Source organism: Ciona robusta, chromosome 11, assembly GCF_009617815.1.
Source record: "Ciona robusta chromosome 11, ASM961781v2".
Lineage (NCBI taxonomy): Eukaryota > Metazoa > Chordata > Ascidiacea > Phlebobranchia > Cionidae > Ciona > Ciona robusta.
In genome coordinates, this window is record NC_143245.1 from 8,341,920 (window position 1) to 8,361,030 (window position 19,111).

The window sequence follows — 19,111 nt, forward strand, 5'->3', positions numbered from 1 at the left end:
AATTTATACGCGGGCCAAGTTAAACTTCATACCCCCTTCATATAAGCGGAGGTTAGCTCCACATCCAAGGTATTAATAATGAATGGCCACCTTCAACGTTCATATAAATTTTCAATGCTGTAGATATACAATGGCTAAATTGTTGAATATTTAATACCGAGTTGCTTACCTACGTAAGCAAACGTCAGCTTAACGTAACGCAGCGAAGCGACAACAAGTGTTTGACTGAATATGGAGCCAATTTGATTTTTTTCCTTGAAATCGATGGCAAAAATCAAAGAATTAAAACAACTAAGAAAATAAAGTTAAAAATCTGCTTGATGTAAAAATTTAAATAATCGAAAACCTGAAGGATTGGGGAATAAAAACAAAACAACGGTAGTGAAGATATGCTATGTAAAAAAATTATATAAAAGTCCTTAGTTAAAATGCATGGCTGTTATACACGTTACACACGCAGATATTAGCCGGGTAATAAACACACATCATTGCGAGCAACTCAACTATTACACCATGCACCTTCTTGGTGTGGATCGATTTACACATAATCGTCGCGCATGGTGGAACGTCTGCTGTCCCGACGCCACCACCACCACAATGCAACTGAAACCATAGTTATAAAGTTACACCCCTGCCATGTTTATTTGTAAACCCCAAACCCTCAACCCCGAGTATTAGGTACCCAGCCATGCGTAACAACTTCAACCCTAGCTTGAATTATCTGCAAGGAGTCGAAGCCCAGTTACAACTATGGACGTTTAGTTGTTTTAATTTTTAACAAACATATAGAACTTCATGGATTTATGTGTCGAAATCTGTATAATTTGGCTCTGCTTGTTTGTATAGATACCTAACAACAGGGTGAAATCTGTTTTTAGAATTTAAAACTTTGGTGCTAAAACAGATTATGCCACCCCCGTTTTGAAACTTTGGGCAACAGATCACCCTAAGCACCCCTAACGTGGCGCCTGGGGCTACATCTAGCAGCAAACTTATTCGAAAATCGTGGGATGTTATTTGTTTGCCGTCCTCTGCTACAATAGCTTTAAGTAATCCGTACCGTGTTGAACAAAACCTTTATCATTCAAAGCCACGTAAACTTCGCTTGTAACATTAACCGCTACTCAGTCTAAAGCAGGATTCGAGCGCTGCAACTCCAAGCAACAATAGGGAGACAATGGCGCGTCTTGCAATCGAACTCCTCGTGTTGTTACGTCACAATACCCTGCACCCGCAATTTCTTTATTCAAATCTCGCTCGAAATTCCGCAAAGTTATTCTAAGCGAAAATAATTATCCTAACAATTAAAATGGTCTTCTTGCAAAAAATAACTTTATTACACCAACGCATCGCTTTTGTAAATATAATAAAAAAAATTATTAAAATGTTGTTATAACATATAGCGCCGATGGAACAAATTTAACGTGTTTTTCAAGAAAAGCAGTTTTAAGCAATTACGCCTGGTGGTAGAAACACGACATCAATTATTCCCCGATAAATATTTCAACCGATATAACCCAACATCCCCACCCCCAATTAAACGAGGGGCATGCCCAATATCAAGTTTCTATCAGACATTATCTTCGTCCGACTTCGGCGCAAATTTATCAAACTGCCCGCTCACCCAAACACGTCTCGACTTGTCTCATTTATCGAAACGATTTTGAGAAATTTTGTTTCTTCTCGGCCGTCGAGCACCGTATGGAATGACTGCGGTAAAAAGATTTCTCCACTTTTTCTTTTGTTCCACCACAATTCCCACGTCTCTACTAAGCATTACGATTCAGTTTCGTTTGTATTGTTATCCCTGAGTGTAGATGGATACAATATAGTGAATATAGCATGCCCCTCATGCACGTGTATTCCATGCCTTTGATTGAGCCGCCACCTAATACGACCCTGCCTAAAAGTATGTTGGGGTAAGATGGTTCATGCTTTCGTTACCATGTATCGTCCCCTTTGGTAGTAAGCAAAGAATATTTACAGAATTGTAAAACCGTAGTCTCAATACTCGTTGTTAATTGGTATAAACACGATTAGGAAATATGGGTTTATTATGTGCTAACGGTATCCATCTTACCCCTTCTTTAAATTGCACTTTAATTTAACGATTAACACATTGTTAAACATTACAGACGCGAACGAATGTGAGCACAGTCCATGCGTCCACGCACGAAGTTGTCGTAACTTACCCGGGAACTATCATTGTTTGTGTGAAGATGGTTGGGAGGGGAGGAATTGTGATATCGGTGGGAATTTTTATTCTTTACTATATGTTAGTTATAATAGGGGTAATGGGACAAACCTGGCCCCATATACTGTTGGTACCTAATATGTAACTATGTTTGTATTTTAGATTATTGTTTTTTGAAGCTAACGTATCTGTAATGTTTTTGCATAAATTAACTTTTCATTGTTTTCAGACATTGACGATTGTGACGGACAATGCAAACACGGATCCACATGTCACGTGAGTACTATGACGTATAAGCTCGGCAGAACGCAGCGGGTGTTCGCGTTGAATCCGCTTGTTCCTTCACAATAGATCAAAGCTCGATTTGTGACCATCGGCTACGTAATAATCGCATGACGATTCGCATTGTTACGTCACAGCGGGGCATTTCCAGCATCATAGTCGCGCCGGATAATGCCCTTTCTTTTTGTCTATGACGTAACATATCCCCCACTATATGTACCCACCTGCCAATGAGATATTTTTGTATCGCTTTGAAAGTTAATACGTTTCGAGTATCGTGTGTTCAATACGCGGCGTACAAACTAAGCTTGGTTGTTCCCATCAAGTGCCATCGCCGCCGTAATGTCTCGCCTTCCCTGCTCAAGATTTCTTATTAAGTGCGATTATTACGCTTTTAACGCTTTGCTGGGCGAGTGTGAGATTATAGCGTGTGTACAGCTGTATATGTTGTTACGGAGTATCAAAGCTAGTTATCCATACGTCGCCTATAAGCACCTTGTACAAAGGTACAACACCCCACCATGCTTTGTACGCCCAACTTTTATCGTCAAGTAGTTTGCTTGGTTTGGTTTTCGGATCAAGTCGCCCATTTTTCATTCGCTTTTAGATCCGTGTTGTTTTAAAACGTGCCAACTTAGGCTGTATCGCAGACACGTTAAGTTGGAAGTCACGTATATATGTTCATATATAGAGATAGAATAAGGTTAACTAGCATTGCGGAAGTTGGTTAGTCGTGGTAGTGAATGATTGTTCAATGTCTAATTGACCGTCACTAAACGTTCGACCCCCCGCACGTACTCGTTATCCGCATTGTCTACACACTGTTAACACACAATATTTTGTGAGCTAAGGATCCCAGGTTCAAATTCCATCAAAGTAATTTCCATTTATAAAATTTGTTTAGTTTTTTTGTACGGAAACGCTGGGTTAACCAAGACCCCAGGTTCGAATCTCACTTAAACCTTGTTTTTCACAGGACTTGGTGAACGGTTTCCATTGCGCATGCGCACCGGGATACACTGGCGAGCTTTGTCAGATCAATGTGAACGATTGTGAGGACGACCCTTGCTTCCATGGAGGGCAATGTCACGACGAAATACGTGGTTATCATTGTATTTGCCCCGTTGGATATTCGGGCAAACGCTGTGAGGTTAGTTTATAATATAACTCGTGTATTCTGTTAGTAATGCTACTAGGCATAATGTAAAATCATATCTGGTATACAAAAAGTTTAATTTTTATTCCAATTTATTTCTGCTATAAATATAGCGTATATTTTGCACTTTAACTGCTGCTACTAGGCAAACTTTGATGTTCGTTACTATATTTGAAGAGATATATAAAACTAACGTTATTTATAATTGTAAATTTGAAACAGCTGTCCTGGTACCGACTTTTTTATGTTTTGGCCACACCGGATGCAAAATGATAAGATATTAAGAAATGTTATAAATATGACTTGGGTCTTAAATTACTTTTATTACAAAAGGGTTCGAAACCATTCAAGCGTTTCAAACTTGTATGACGTAATAATAATGTGTCGTAGTCCCCAATTATTGCCACAAAGTATTTTATAAATAACTTGACAAGATGGTTAAGGTTCGTGCTGTTACACGTGTATGTAGGCACATATTATCAGTGTAGCAGCTTTGACGTTGGCCAGTATTGTGTGTCTGGCTTGTATGCGAACCTATTGTTCAAACCTGATCATTTGGGGAACGTTATCTCTTTGTCCCGGGGAATAAATTCCACGCCATGGTCTTGTGTTATAACCCCACGTACATACGCCAAGTTATCCCGGGTTAAATAATTTATGTCTGTCTTGTAGTTGATGCGTGGTTGGCTTAGGAACTACAAGATAGCTTTTAATAATTGAGTGTGCGGTATATTTGTAATAATCATTCTGGCACGCATGGTATTCGACGCCCAGTTATTGCGTGGTTGGGACGATTTATTATTTATGTCACAATGCCCCACCTATGACGACATAATGCAGTTGCAGCAGCTGGATCGCGATGCAACATCGAACATTAATCCCTGTTGTCCAAAAGCAGCTGTCGATGCTGTATCTGCTTGACCCTGCAACCCGTGTTTTGATTTCAAATGGTGCCCGATCTCAATGCACTGCTCCCCCGATTAAATTAATGTAAACGTTAATCGGAATATTGTGTCCACAACCCCCCCTAAGGACAACACGCGTATGCTGTTTATACTCACACGTATCCATGTCTACTGCAGCTTGAAGAAGGATACTGTGAACCGAACCCGTGTGAGAATGGCGCCCAATGCTTCAACCTTAACGACGATTACTTCTGTAACTGCAGCTCAAAATACGAAGGCAAGAATTGCTCGGAACTTCGTAATGTTTGCGACCGAAGAACTTGTGAAGGTAATTCAACATTAACTATCTTATGTTTAAAACATTCCATATGGGTGAGGTCCTACAGTGTGAGAAGCCATTGGACTTGGAATTTAGGCCGGAGTTGTTCCATTATTTTTAGAATGGTCCAAAACAAGCGGTTATATATTTTCACAAAATATTCTTATTATATATTCGATATTTCAACGCGTACATCATACTACCTTAACCAACCTAATGTGTTTATGTCGTATAATACACCGCACCCATAAGGCCATAATTACAATGTAACCCCTTACCTACTAAATCACCCACCAACCAACTAATCATGACGTCATACCCACAGTGATTGACAGCTGTACCATCCACGTCTCGTCCAATGAGAGCGCGCTTGGATATGTGGTCCAAGAGTCCGGTATATGCGGGAACCATGGTACCTGCAGAAGCCTTCATGATAATGCTTACCAATGCCGATGCGACGTGGGCTTCGAAGGCGAACATTGCGAACTTAGTAAGTCAACGTGTTTAACTGTAAGCTTGTATAATGGCTGTGTTTTGTCGCTATATCCTGTATATTTGTTTCATTATTTTTCTTACTAATTTTCGCTGTACCGTAATTGCGTAATAGGAGAGACAAATCAAAAGTTGTTGTTAGTATTATATAACACTGCTAGCGTGCTACACACATACACGCACACGCACACGCACGCGCACGCGCACGCGCACGCACACACACACACACACATAGAGGAAGAGTTGATTAAATAATTGAGAATGATTTCACGGTTGATTTCACCCTAGCTTCCTATGCGTTACCACCCATGTATAAATATTCAACTCTTGGTTCAACTTATTTATATCGTTATCATTGGAATCGGAAGCCATGCGTATTCGCCTCATGCGCAGCTTTGACCGGCCGTCGGTAATTGTTCATTAGCGGGCGGTGGTTCGAATCCGGCCCAACGCCATTCGCCACAATCTGCGGTTATGACGTAATAATCATGCATTGTGACGAAATAGTAGCTTCAACAAACGCTCCGCTTCGCGTTCATTCCTTTAAATATTCGGATTTAATCTTTCTTGTTTATTTAGTCTCACATGGTGAGTTAGGCGTTGGTATGTGGGGTACCCGCACCCCCTTAACCTCCCCCTATACCCGCCACCACACGCCGCAGCCCCAACAAAATATAGACACATTTTCGCCGGCAAAATAATGGCGCGGGTCGTTGAAGCGTGGAGAAACACAAACGTTGTGCTTGTTGTTACAGGTGCGTGACATTACATTGTAGCGCATAACACGTAACTATTACAAAACTACTAAACATAAATTACCACGTTTAATACGCACTAATAATACATGCCCAAACAATCAAGTTATTTTAATACAAAACTCTTTTTTCCCCGTGAACGTTATCTATAAGTGTTGATACGGTTATTATACTTAAGATTTAAAAAGTCTTATAGCACTTTATGGCATAAAAATAACCCATTTTGCAAAGCTGTTGCTGGAAAAACGAAAACTGTGTTTTAACTGTTAACGGTCTAACTCTAAGCATTTGTGTAAGTCGTTGAGATTACAGTAGCAGGTTGGGATTATATGGATAAAGTCCTGCCATCCAGGTTTACAAGGGGTGTGGTCGCTACGTCATTATAAATGGGCGTGTCCCCAAACGTCCATAGGTCAGGGAGCGCGTCGAAATTTAATTTGACGCTCGTTTTATTTTGCTTGCGTATAATGGCCGAGAAAATTGTTGGGATCGTTTTAAATGCGTCTCCTGTTTCCATCTGTTCGGGTCTTTCGGGTTAAAACCGACCCTAGGTGGTCATTGTGGTTGCTTAATAATTCATTGCATCTCACAGTGGTCACTTGATGGATGGCATTTAATTGTTACGACTCCCAACTACAATTGTTAGTAACTTCCGCCACCAGTTTACAATGATGTCATTTAAATACAAACTTGTGTTAATAGTTTGTTTCTATTTGCTTTGCGCTCAATACCGCCCCTCGCTCGACACACTCTAATCCTCGCGCGCGTGTCTTGTTATGACGCAAATAATGGTTGTTATGACGTAATATAAACATGTTTACATTGTATAGACGTGGACGACTGCGTGAACTCTCGTTGCGACAACGGTGCTACTTGTGTGGATCAACTCAACGCATATACTTGTATATGTGCTTATGGCTGGGAGGGACGATACTGTGAAAAAGGTACGTTACGTCATTAGCAATGACGTCATTTATAATTACGTCACTGAATGTTGTGTCCAAGTGTTTAACCTTTCACCCCTCAGCTTGAAACGTCACAAATAATAACGTCACGAAAGTAAAATCATTTGTCTATCGTTGTATCGTTTTATATCTCTTACCCTAACCGTGATTACTGACGTCACTAATAATGACGTCACGATTACAGACGTGAACGAGTGCGATCCTGATCCTTGTCATGGTCGAGGAAGATGCATCAACTTACGAGGCGACTTCCACTGTGAATGTCACGCGCCCTGGAAAGGAAGAACTTGTAGCTCAAGTAAGTTGCGCGGAAACCGTTTAACGCGGCTCTGTGACGTCATAATGCTCGTAACTTGATCGCGGGGTGAGGAACGCGAAGCGAACGCGCCCGAGTTTGGGGTGAAAACACCACGAACGTTAGATCAAAGACTTGGGTTGGATATTATTGCTTCCATGTTTGTTATAAGCCTAATGACAACCATGCCACCCCTCCACGTATATCTGGGTAACGGTGTTTAGTTTCCAACATAGCATTGTTGGTTGCAGCCATCCCGTCGTCGCTGCTTCTATGGTATTGTGACGTCACAACGACGTGGGCGGCGGCGTCGATAAAACGCGGAAAGTGGAATCGAAGCCACATCGCCACATGTGCAGAAGACGCCACGATCGGATAAAAACTTTTAACCATTTACGGAATGTGGCCCCAACTTTTCTTTCACAAAAAAAGTCGCATTAATTTAAAAATGAGATAAAACTTGAACGATTTTCGAAATTTAAACGGAATTCCGATAGTAGTGTATTGGGCAAGTCTGGACACGCCCGTGGTTGGATCGCTCCCACGGTGTCACGTGACACTATCATAAATATGAAAGACGCCGAGGTATCAATTCCCAACAGAACAGACGAGGAATTTTCGCCACAACTTTATTCCCTTCAGCTAAATTGCTTCCTTATTTTAATGAGGTCACTTTAAAACCAACATACCCCGCACCAAACTCATCCTCGTGTACAGGTGCGTGGGGTGAAACATGACACCCAGACGCCCCCAGTTTTACCCTCTCTCTCTACCCCCCTTCCATATTTAAGCGGCTTATCTATCCACACATCTGTCTGGCGCGCTCAAGTGGACGATTAGCGACATAAACATCGTATATATTTATCTTATATAAACTAAACCCATAAAAAACACAAGTTAAAAAATGAAAAGGGATCGTTTCGGCCACAACAGCAGAAGTTACTCAGTGTTTCAATGACTTTGTTACCAACCGCTTTAGTACGAACCGTCCCCATTACCTGACAGGTTGATTAAGTACCCGCATCGTTCAATAGAAACGATCCCCTTTTTAAACCTGATCCTTTACCCCACCTGAGTCTCATATCTCCCTGGGCTTTGAAACTCCAGTGTCCGGTCGATTCGGCGCCCAAGAATGCCGAATCGACCTACCGTTGTGAAACCCCGGTCAGGGATAAACATCCACGCTTTGATGTTTCCACTTGCTGGTGGGTTCGCCAATGTGGTTTAATCGTTGGATTAGAAATACTTCGTCTCGCGTGAGAACGACATCAAGTCCACATTCCATTATGTTGAAAGCACATAAGAAGATATAATTAGAGAGTTAAACCACGCGAGCTGTGCGAAGATACCTCAGTGGCTTTATTATTCACACTTGTCTCACCTGCGCTGAGGCAGAAGAACCGCAGGAACCAACTTAGTTAATTGCTCGCTGTCTCGATTCGGTAACTTGAACCAGATGTCTGGTTTATTGTAAAGGTCACCAATTATCGCTTGGATTATTTGTAAAGCAAATTTTATTTATCTCTTCGAATGCAGTAACGTATATCAGATTATTAAAACAATGGAAAAATGAATTAGCAACAAAACGACAGTCGGTAAAACGCGCTACCGGTGAAATAAAGTTGAATAAAAGCGTGGCTGCTAAATTCACATTAGCCTTCTATTCAAGTTGTAGTTAATGTTATTCTATATATAGGACGAGACCAATGCGACGACAACACGTGTTCTAATGGTGGTGTATGCGTTCCAATGGCGAAGACTTATGTGTGCAGATGTCAACCAGGGTGGACAGGCAACACATGTGCAACTCGTAAGTTATGCGGGATATTTTGTTAACAAGGAATGACATATCTGGAAACTATTTATAAAACTTTGTTTCTTAACAAGTTTAATGTACATTACTGACTGTGTAGTGTTATTGAGTGTCTATATTCTACCTCAGTGGGGTCTAGATGGTAGCACGCTGGGTGTTGGGGTAATATGGTAATGTATCTAATTCCATTTAGCTAAAGTTTCAACACCGAATACCCGGCTGTTAAATGGCTATCGCTATTTTTACAAACCCGGTCACGGGCAAGTGAAAATAAGACCCCTAACCCCTAATCCATGCCCCCCTGAGCTACCCCTCCCACTATCGACCATTGTTATGACACCGGTGTTAACCTAACAGGATCGGCGTCAACATGCGCTTCCAATCCATGTGTGAACGGTGGGACTTGCATTGGGGATGGCGATTCATTCACTTGTTCCTGTAAGGACGGGTTTGAGGGAGAACGATGCGAAGATAGTAAGTACCTCATGCTCATTGTATAATAACATACACACATGATGTATTCATACACCTCATGCTCACTGTCGAGTTATAACATGGGTATCTTCTTATACACCAGACACACATGGTGTATTCATACACCTCATGCTCACTGTCGAATTATAACATGGGTGTCTTCTTATACACCAGACACACATGATGTATTCATACACCTCATGCTCACTGTCGAGTTATAACATGGGTGTCTTCTTATACACCAGACACACATGATGTATTCATACACCTCATGCTCACTGTCGAATTATAACATGGGTGTCTTCTTATACACCAGACACACATGATGTATTCATACACCTCATGCTCACTGTCGAATTATAACATGGGTGTCTTCTTATACACCAGACACACATGATGTATTCATACACCTCATGCTCACTGTCGAGTTATAACATGGGTGTCTTCTTATACACCAGACACACATGATGTATTCATACACCCCATGCTCACTGTCGAATTATAACATGGGTGTCATCTTATACACCAGACACACATTGTGTATTCACAGTAATTACGTCATAATCATGTATTCATTCCAAGTTAATGGTACATTATGACGTCATAGTACCAACTATGACCCCACAGGGTGGGAAAAATACTCGAATATCAAATTTAGAATCAATTATCGCTGACCACCGTGTAAGCCACCAGCGAGTGCAAATAAACCACGGTTTGAATAAATAGCTTGAATGTATCAAATATCGGGACTTGTATTTGAATTATCAGCCATATAACCGCCGACATAAAGCATAGCTTTGTGCCAACCAATATATTTTGCTTCGATGGGAAACAGTTTAAACTCGTTTATTGAAACCATTAGTCGGCGGTTGTGTAATTCGACCCGTGTGTGCCCATGCGTGACAAGCAGCGAGGCATGACGAGCACACAGTACAGCCATCTATTCCACGAGTTGGAAAGTCACTTTGTTTCCGGGAAATATAAGTTAACAAAGAAAATATTTCACGCTCGTGTTAAAACTTCGTTAAAACTGACACCTCGTTTGTTTTAACGTGCTTCAATGAAAACATCAAATTTTTGACAAATTTTTTATATTTTTCCGCCATTTTTCACTTTTGTTTCTGGTATATAACCGAATCCTCACGAATCTAAAATCTCGTTGTTAAACTTCAAAACACGATTAGCAAATATGGGATATTATGTGCTAAAGGTATCCATCTTACCCCACAGTATTATATGGGATATTATGTGCTAACGGTGTCCTTCTTACCCCACAGTACTATAATATTACTCAGGACCTAAAACAGTTTTCCTTATTTCTAGTTTACCGACGTTAAACCCCATTCATGGTGAAACTATATACAGTTTACATTAAACATTCGACACACCCCCAACACAGGTGTCCTATGTTTGATATAACATTGTTTACAAGCCCCATCAAACGTGCGGAACCTTATTTGAAGCCACGCGAATTAAAGCGACAATTTTCGCGCCTGTATTTCCGGTGTCCGGACGACTAAGTGAGAAGCAAACTCACAATTATCCAGTCTGGACCGGTTGAAACTTGTATTTGCCGAGTTTAGTCTAGCTTTACATGGTCACATATTAAAACAAAATCAACTTTTTCTACTACGCCCAAAAAATTCGTACAATTTTTTTTATTATTTCGTTTTTTTTACTTGGCACTTTTACTCAAGTAGTAACAACTGTTGTTTAGCTGGTAATTCCCTCTCTTCGTTGTTTTAATTAACATGATCTGTGCTATCGTATTCTAAAAAATATCATTGTTTTTTATATTACATAATCATAATTTTAATGGTTTATTGTTTTATTTCAGACATCGACGACTGCAGCCCCTACCCCTGGTATGTATAAGTTCATATATATGTTAACATTGTAATACGGCATTATATAACCATGTACTTTATATCTTCAGTTACAACGACGGTAGATGCGAAGACGGGATCAACCATTATACGTGTCGATGCTTGCCAGGGTTCGCTGGGCCTGATTGCAGAATAAGTAAGTCATACACCTCATGCTCACTGTCAAGCTATAACATGGTTTTCTCTTATACACCAAACATAAGTGTACACCCCCCACCAGCACGTCATACTAACCTTTATTACGACACAGACATCAACGAATGCCTATCCGACCCTTGTGCATATGGGAGCAAATGCGTGGATGAGATAAACGACTTCAAGTGTATTTGTCCACCTGGTAGAAGCGGAAGGAAATGCGAGGACGGTAAGTTATTGTTGTGTAAGTTTCCACCCAAAAGGATATAAATGACCAAACCAACCAAAAGTCATGTCTGCTTATCCACACACTGCAATAGCTTCAGCAACTCGACTGTGGGCATGGGAGTGGCAACCATGGATAAGTCACTCAAGTTCCCACCCACAAGGATATAAATGACCAAACCAACCAAAAGTCTGCTTACCCACACACTACAATAGCAACCATACTAACCACATAATCCCACAGTGAACGGATCTCCTGGTTCTTGTATTTCTAACGGGATAATTTACCCTGATGGTTCAAGATGGAGGGAGTCGTGCAACACATGTACTTGCGTGAGGGGGGAGCTGTCTTGCACCAAGGTGAGGATAACTATATATAGTACCATTTAAATGGGTTGTATAAGTTGTCACCCATATGGAAAATAAAGATTATGAACCCACTGTATGGTTCATTACATGGTGTATATACTGTATTGTACCTGCCACGGTGTATATGAACAAATGTAACTTATTTATCAACTCGTGGCAGGGTAACGACAGTGTGTGCGTAACTTTTGTGGTTGATTATATGTTGAATATATATATATTATGCATTTACTGTAATCAAAGTTTTGGTAAATCCAAATTATTGCACAACCCGGTTACCTGTTCGTCGCTTATCTAGCGTCCGGTATACTATTCGATATTTATCGCCTACTTTATCCAGGTTTGGTGCGGCCGTAATATCTGCTACACCAAGACGATGCAGAAGAAGAAAAGTTGTCCCGATCACCAGGAATGTAAACTACTATCTGTGGATGATTGTTTCACGCCCGACTGCGCCATCCGTGGCGTGTGTGCCAGCGATAATGATCCGGTAGATGGCGATCTTAATCTAACCGACATGGCAGCAAGATGCCTACCAAGCGCAAGGGGTCAAACAAGTTCAAACTGCGCCAGGATATCTTATGGCTTCAACAGACATCAACTACCAAAGGTAGGTTGTATATTACACGCCAAGTTAATTGGTAACTCGTAAGCGGGCACGAGGTGTATGAAACAGAACATCAGTGTTATAACGACCGTCGTTGCCCTGCCATGAGAGGATAAATAAGTTACATACGTGGTAATTCGTAAGCGGGCACGAGGTGTATGAAACAGAACACCCGTGTTATAACAACTGTCGTTGTCCCGCCATGCGAGGATAAATAAGTTGCACAAAAATAGTGTATCTCTGAGTTGTATAAATGCTTTTTCTATTTAATAATTGAATATTTTATCAGGGTGTCTTCGTGTATGACGTATGCGCCGTTGTTCGTTCGCTCCCAGGCCTCAGTGCGCATGCGCAGAACCATCTTCTTGTCATTAGATGCGCGGTTTCGGAAGACAATCCTGACGTCATAATCGTCACCATTGTAAGTGACACTGTGAACTATGACGTAACAATTAAAGCGGCGCTGTTATCTGATTGGGCGTCTCCTTATATATTTTATTATATATCCTATAGCGTGTTTTAACGATTATCGTTTTGTTGCTAATTTCCTTCTCTTCGTTGTTTTAATATTTGATCTTCGCTTTCGTATTCAAAGAAATAAACTTTACATTAATTTACCAATCACCTCCATAGACCTCCAACACCACAAACAGCGAGGATGGAACGGCAAGAAGGGCGGCTGAACAACTTGCAGCTTTCCGACCTGACAGCACCAAATACCCAGTGTTGGCCGCTATTAATGGAATCAACGTGGAGACGACTGAACGAGTGACCAGAGAAGGAGGTACGTTATAAATATTACTAATTAGTTTTATAAATCTTCATCACGAATTTGAAATGTGCGCTTTTTTCTTCTTTTTTTTTTTTCAAAAAATTTTTAGATTTAACATTATTTTTTTATTTAAAACAGTTTTTAAATCGGCGCCGTGCATATATAACCACACCATTCGTGCGAAATTCGGGCGCAGAGTTAATTTAGTTGACAATAATCAACAATAATCGTATTCAAAATAATAGATAACTTAACTATATTAGTGAGTTTGTACAAAGTACACAGCTACACCGTATGTTACGTAACGCTATGTTTCACAGGGATTAATTTCCGTTACGTTTTAACCTGTTTTTATAAACAGGTCTAAATATGGGGCTTAATTGAGCGGCGCGTAACTAAAAAAGGACAAAACTAACAGAATGTGGGAATTGGTAAAAACAGAAAATATGCCAAAAATGACAAATTGGCAAAAAAAATAATTTGAAATTGTTTTAAAAACAAGACTAAATGTGGCGTTTAATTGAACGATAAAAGATAGTCAAACATTCCCTTCTATGATGTCATAATTAAGCCATTGTTGCGTGTCGTGTAAACATCGTTTCGAGCGCGTTTGACCGTGACGAAATCTTCCGCTACGCTTGGACGACGTAACAGTCGCTACATCTGTTGAGGTTATTGTGACGTAACGACCGTGACGTCGACAAACGTTCATAACGTCGAACATGAATGAAATCAATGTGTTGCATTGTTGCAGCATAGATACATTACATGGTTTAAATTGGTGGGGTATAGTTATATTGAGGGCGGGTGTTTTGCGAAGTTGTAAGTTGGTTCAAACCATGTGTTGTAGGTTTGGCAACATCGCTTTATATTTTACACAATCGGTGGTTTCGCCTGTAACGTATTTTGCCGTTTTGTTCGTTGTTTTAATTAATTTGATCTTCGCTATATTGTTTAAAGATATATTAAATCATATAGTAGGGTGGGGGAGATGGGACACCTTTAGCACATAATATCCAAATATCCTGTTCGTGTTTTAAACAATTAACAACGGTCTATGGGAGTCGTGAGAATACGGTTTAATTACTTTTTAAATTTGTTTGTTTACTACCAAATGGGACGAGAAAATAGAATGATAAGGTGTCCCATCTTACCCCGCCCTACTATATGACTTTCATTATACCTGGTGTTATAGTTTCTCTATAACTTAAAGCTTATTACTTATTTAACTTGATATTTATTTCAATTCATTCTCCGTAGGTCCTGACTATCTGTTACCGCTTGGTGCCTCCCTTGCCGCCGTGTTGGTTGGGTTGGTCGTCCTCGCGTTGCTATGCTGGTGCGCTGGCCGTCGTAGGAAGAGGAACCTCCGGGCCGAACCCAGGAGGTCAATCAATGATATTGGATCCCGAGTGAAATCGGATGATGTTGTTAAGTGCGGGGAGGTTGCCAAGAAGAAAGAAGAGCCAACATCTGACCTCCTGCTTAACGTGAACCAGTTAAACAACCGAAAGGAGATCGTTATCAATAATATTTACAACAAGAAGTTAATGAACAAACAGCCGAGTTTGGAGAAACTTACTGTCAATATATCAAACAAGAATCTCGCTAGTGACGTCACTAATGATGACGTAGAATCTCACCGAAGCAACCGAAGCAGAAGCAGCGTCAAGCGTTATGCGTCACCTCCGTCATCCGTTGCGCAAGCCAGTAGCGCGTACCGTCGTGCGGATGACGCGAAACGCAACCCGTCACGTAATTGCTCAACGCATTTCATTCCATCCGTCACTAGCGCACATTGCACACGACCCACTCAACATTATGAGTTGCAACGGAGGGGGGCAGTTGATGAACGACGTCATAGGGATTATCATGACGCATCTGACGAAGATGACGTGTTTGATACGTCACTTCCTGCTCGTGTTTCTTACCACGAGAGCAACCGACTCCTACCAACATGCGACTGCCGACAGCAGGGTACCTCATGCGCATGCGACGCTCGACAGGTGCAGCGCGTGTACAGACGGGAGTCCCAGGAGGATTTCTCGGAGTCAGAAGAGGTTTCGATGCTCCTGGAGCAACCTGGGTCCTCCCAGTGCCGTCCTCATCATCAGAGACGACACAGATGTCATCATAGATGCGAGGAAGGGAGAAGATCTCACCGACATCGATACAGACGTCGCCCACCTTCCCCAACATACAGAGAGACAGATCTCCCTCATTCAGAGTCCGATGTCTTGGATTCATCGTCATCAAGACTTAACAGACACATCTCGTCATTAGACGACTCAGCTCTTCCGCCTTACGAGAGCATCGTCGCTGACGATAGGGCGCGCACTGCGTCTCCACCTTGTGGTTGTGGCCGTGGATCACAGACACCGGTGGTTAGTGCTGCTGAGCAGCCGTTACAATACCATCAATCCCCCCCACCCTCGTACAGTTTACATTGCGCCCGACCCTCCCATCACCGCCACACGAACTCCTACGAGAATTATTCGTCCCCAGGGTATAGGTCGCCTCCAATTTCGCCAAGATCCGAACTAAGAGAGTCGGATACTTGTCGCCCTCTTGCGGACAGTGACGAACGAACCACGTCGTCACTAGGTGACGACTCGAGCGTCGAACTTTTGTCTCGCAACAAATCGTCACATCAAGTCACTGTATAGCAGTTCTGTGTTCTTTTATTTAAATCTTCTTACCTATTAAGTACCCAGAGCGGCAGTTTGCTAGTGCGGCACAAACTGCAACTGAGGCGATTGCGACAATTATGTCGTGATAACGCGGCTTGCACTTTTATTTCAAACGCTGTGCACATGTATCCTCTAGCTTTTCGTTCGTTCTTTTCACGTCGTCGGCGTCTAACAAGTTTTTTGTTCAATCGTGTCCTTCGTAGCGTCTGCTACAACCGTCGTAATCACGTTCAAACTAATCATGGATATTTTGCTACTTTCCTATTTATTTATCAACTTTTTAGTTATCACGACCGGCCATTTATGTTCATGTTATAAAACGACCGGCTGGTTTGAAAATATAATTTCACTTCTTTTTCCGACGTCTTTTAATAAGTGTATTCGTTGTAAATAAAATTCCCGGCGACGAAAAAATTTTGTTTTGAAGTTTGTTAGAAATCACAGTGAACAAAAACAGAGAAATTTTGTCACAGGAGTAAAGTGGCCCATCGTTATTATATAGAAATTCCACCTTTTTTAAAATTTTTTTTTTCTATTTAAATTTAATTTTTAATATAACATTTTTATAGCTTTACTAGGGGTGTTGTTATTAAATTTAAAAAGAAAAGAAAGTTCAAAATGAAAATTAAATTTTAAATGGAAATGGAATATGAAAATATTTAAATGGAATTAAAAAAAAAGATTTAAAATAAAAATGCAATTTAAAATGACACTGTAATCAAAAATTAAACATGAAATTTGAAATCAAAAAGAAAAGTTTTCACATTTCACATTTCACATTTCACATTTCACATTTCACATTTCACATTTCACATTTCACATTTCACATTTCACATTTCACATTTCACATTTCACATTTCACATTTCACATTTCACATTTCACATTTCACATTTCACATTTCACATTTCACATTTCACATTTCACATTTCACATTTCACATTTCACATTTCACATTTCACATTTCACATTTCACATTTCACATTTCACATTTCACATTTCACATTTCACATTTCACATTTCACATTTCACATTTCACATTTCACATTTCACATTTCACATTTCACATTTCACATTTCACATTTCACATTTCACATTTCACATTTCACATTTCACATTTCACATTTCACATTTCACATTTCACATTTCACATTTCACATTTCACATTTCACATTTCACATTTCACATTTCACATTTCACATTTCACATTTCACATTTCACATTTCACATTTCACATTTCACATTTCACATTTCACATTTCACATTTCACATTTCACATTTCACATTTCACATTTCACATATTTTATATTTCACATTTCACATTTCACATATTTTACATTTCACATTTCACATATTTTACATTTCACATATTTTATATTTCACATATTTTATATTTCACATTTCACATTTCACATTTCACATATTTTACATATTTTATATTTTATATTTTATATTTTATATTTTATATTTTATATTTTATATTTTATATTTTATATTTTATATTTTATATTTTATATTTTATATTTTATATTTTATATTTTATATTTTATATTTTATATTTTATATTTTATATTTTATATTTTATATTTTATATTTTATATTTTATATTTTATATTTTATATTTTATATTTATATTTTATATTTTATATTTTATATTTTATATTTTATATTTTATATTTTATATTTTATATTTTATATTTTATATTTTATATTTTATATTTTATATTTTATATTTTATATTTTATATTTTATATTTTATATTTTATATTTTATATTTTATATTTTATATTTTATATTTTATATTTTATATTTTATATTTTATATTTTATATTTTATATTTTATATTTTATATTTTATATTTTATATTTTATATTTTATATTTTATATTTTATATTTTATATTTTATATTTTATATTTTATATTTTATATTTTATATTTTATATTTTATATTTTATATTTTATATTTTATATTTTATATTTTATATTTTATATTTTATATTTTATATTTTATATTTTATATTTTATATTTTATATTTTATATTTTATATTTTATATTTTATATTTTATATTTTATATTTTATATTTATTTTATTCAAATAAAATTTAAAATAAAAATTAAAAAAAAAATTTAAAATAAAATTAAAATAAAACAAAAACAAAATTATAAATAAAAATGAAATTTAGAATAAGAATTAAATTTAAAATAACAATGAAATTTAAAATAAAAGTTAAATTTAACTAAATATGAAAATTAAAATTAGAATAAAAAAAATAAAATGAAATTTACATAAAAATGGGATTTAAAATGAAAATAGGATTTTGAATAAAAATAAAATAGAAATTTGAAATAAAAATACAATTAAAAAAAATTAAATTTAACATAAAATTTAAATAAAATTTAATTTAAAATCTAAATGAAATTAAAAATTAAAATAGAATTTAAAATGAAAATAAAATTTTAAATAAAAATAGAATTTAAAATAAAAAAAATTACAAAATTTGAAATTTTTATGTGATAACGACGGGCCACCATAATTGTCCAATTTTGTTTTCAGTCTTCTTCTTTGTTTGTTTCTACTTTGTCTATTTTTATCTGTGTTTTGGCTAATTTTTGTCCATGTTTGGCCAAGTCTTTTAAAATGTTTAGTCCACTTGACAAACCCTCCTAAAACACCGTTAAGGCACCTGGCAAATGTTATGTCGAAAATTCTTTTAATTTAATATTTGTTTTCATAACTGGCACTTGTTGTTTCAACCTACTCATCCCACATAAACCACACAC

The 19,111-nt window shown here is 38.2% G+C and overlaps 1 protein-coding gene across 2 annotated transcripts in view; it reads left to right on the plus strand.

Annotated features, from left to right (window-relative positions):
• The window catches only part of LOC149729126 (protein jagged-1b-like), a 34,997-nt gene extending 18,252 nt beyond the window's left edge, over positions 1-16,745 (plus strand). For both annotated transcript variants that reach the window (XM_089888860.1, XM_089888859.1), the window contains exons 10-26: positions 2,136-2,249; positions 2,424-2,470; positions 3,453-3,626; positions 4,715-4,865; positions 5,182-5,346; positions 6,934-7,047; positions 7,253-7,366; positions 9,060-9,173; positions 9,534-9,650; positions 11,488-11,515; positions 11,587-11,672; positions 11,787-11,900; positions 12,141-12,256; positions 12,603-12,872; positions 13,159-13,290; positions 13,503-13,653; positions 14,902-16,745. In XM_089888860.1, coding sequence (XP_089744986.1) covers positions 2,136-2,249; positions 2,424-2,470; positions 3,453-3,626; positions 4,715-4,865; positions 5,182-5,346; positions 6,934-7,047; positions 7,253-7,366; positions 9,060-9,173; positions 9,534-9,650; positions 11,488-11,515; positions 11,587-11,672; positions 11,787-11,900; positions 12,141-12,256; positions 12,603-12,872; positions 13,159-13,290; positions 13,503-13,653; positions 14,902-16,307 — 3,413 coding nt within the window. In that variant the 3' untranslated portion in view covers positions 16,308-16,745. The remainder of the gene's footprint in view (positions 1-2,135; positions 2,250-2,423; positions 2,471-3,452; positions 3,627-4,714; positions 4,866-5,181; positions 5,347-6,933; positions 7,048-7,252; positions 7,367-9,059; positions 9,174-9,533; positions 9,651-11,487; positions 11,516-11,586; positions 11,673-11,786; positions 11,901-12,140; positions 12,257-12,602; positions 12,873-13,158; positions 13,291-13,502; positions 13,654-14,901) is intronic.
• The last annotated feature ends 2,366 nt before the right edge of the window (positions 16,746-19,111 follow it).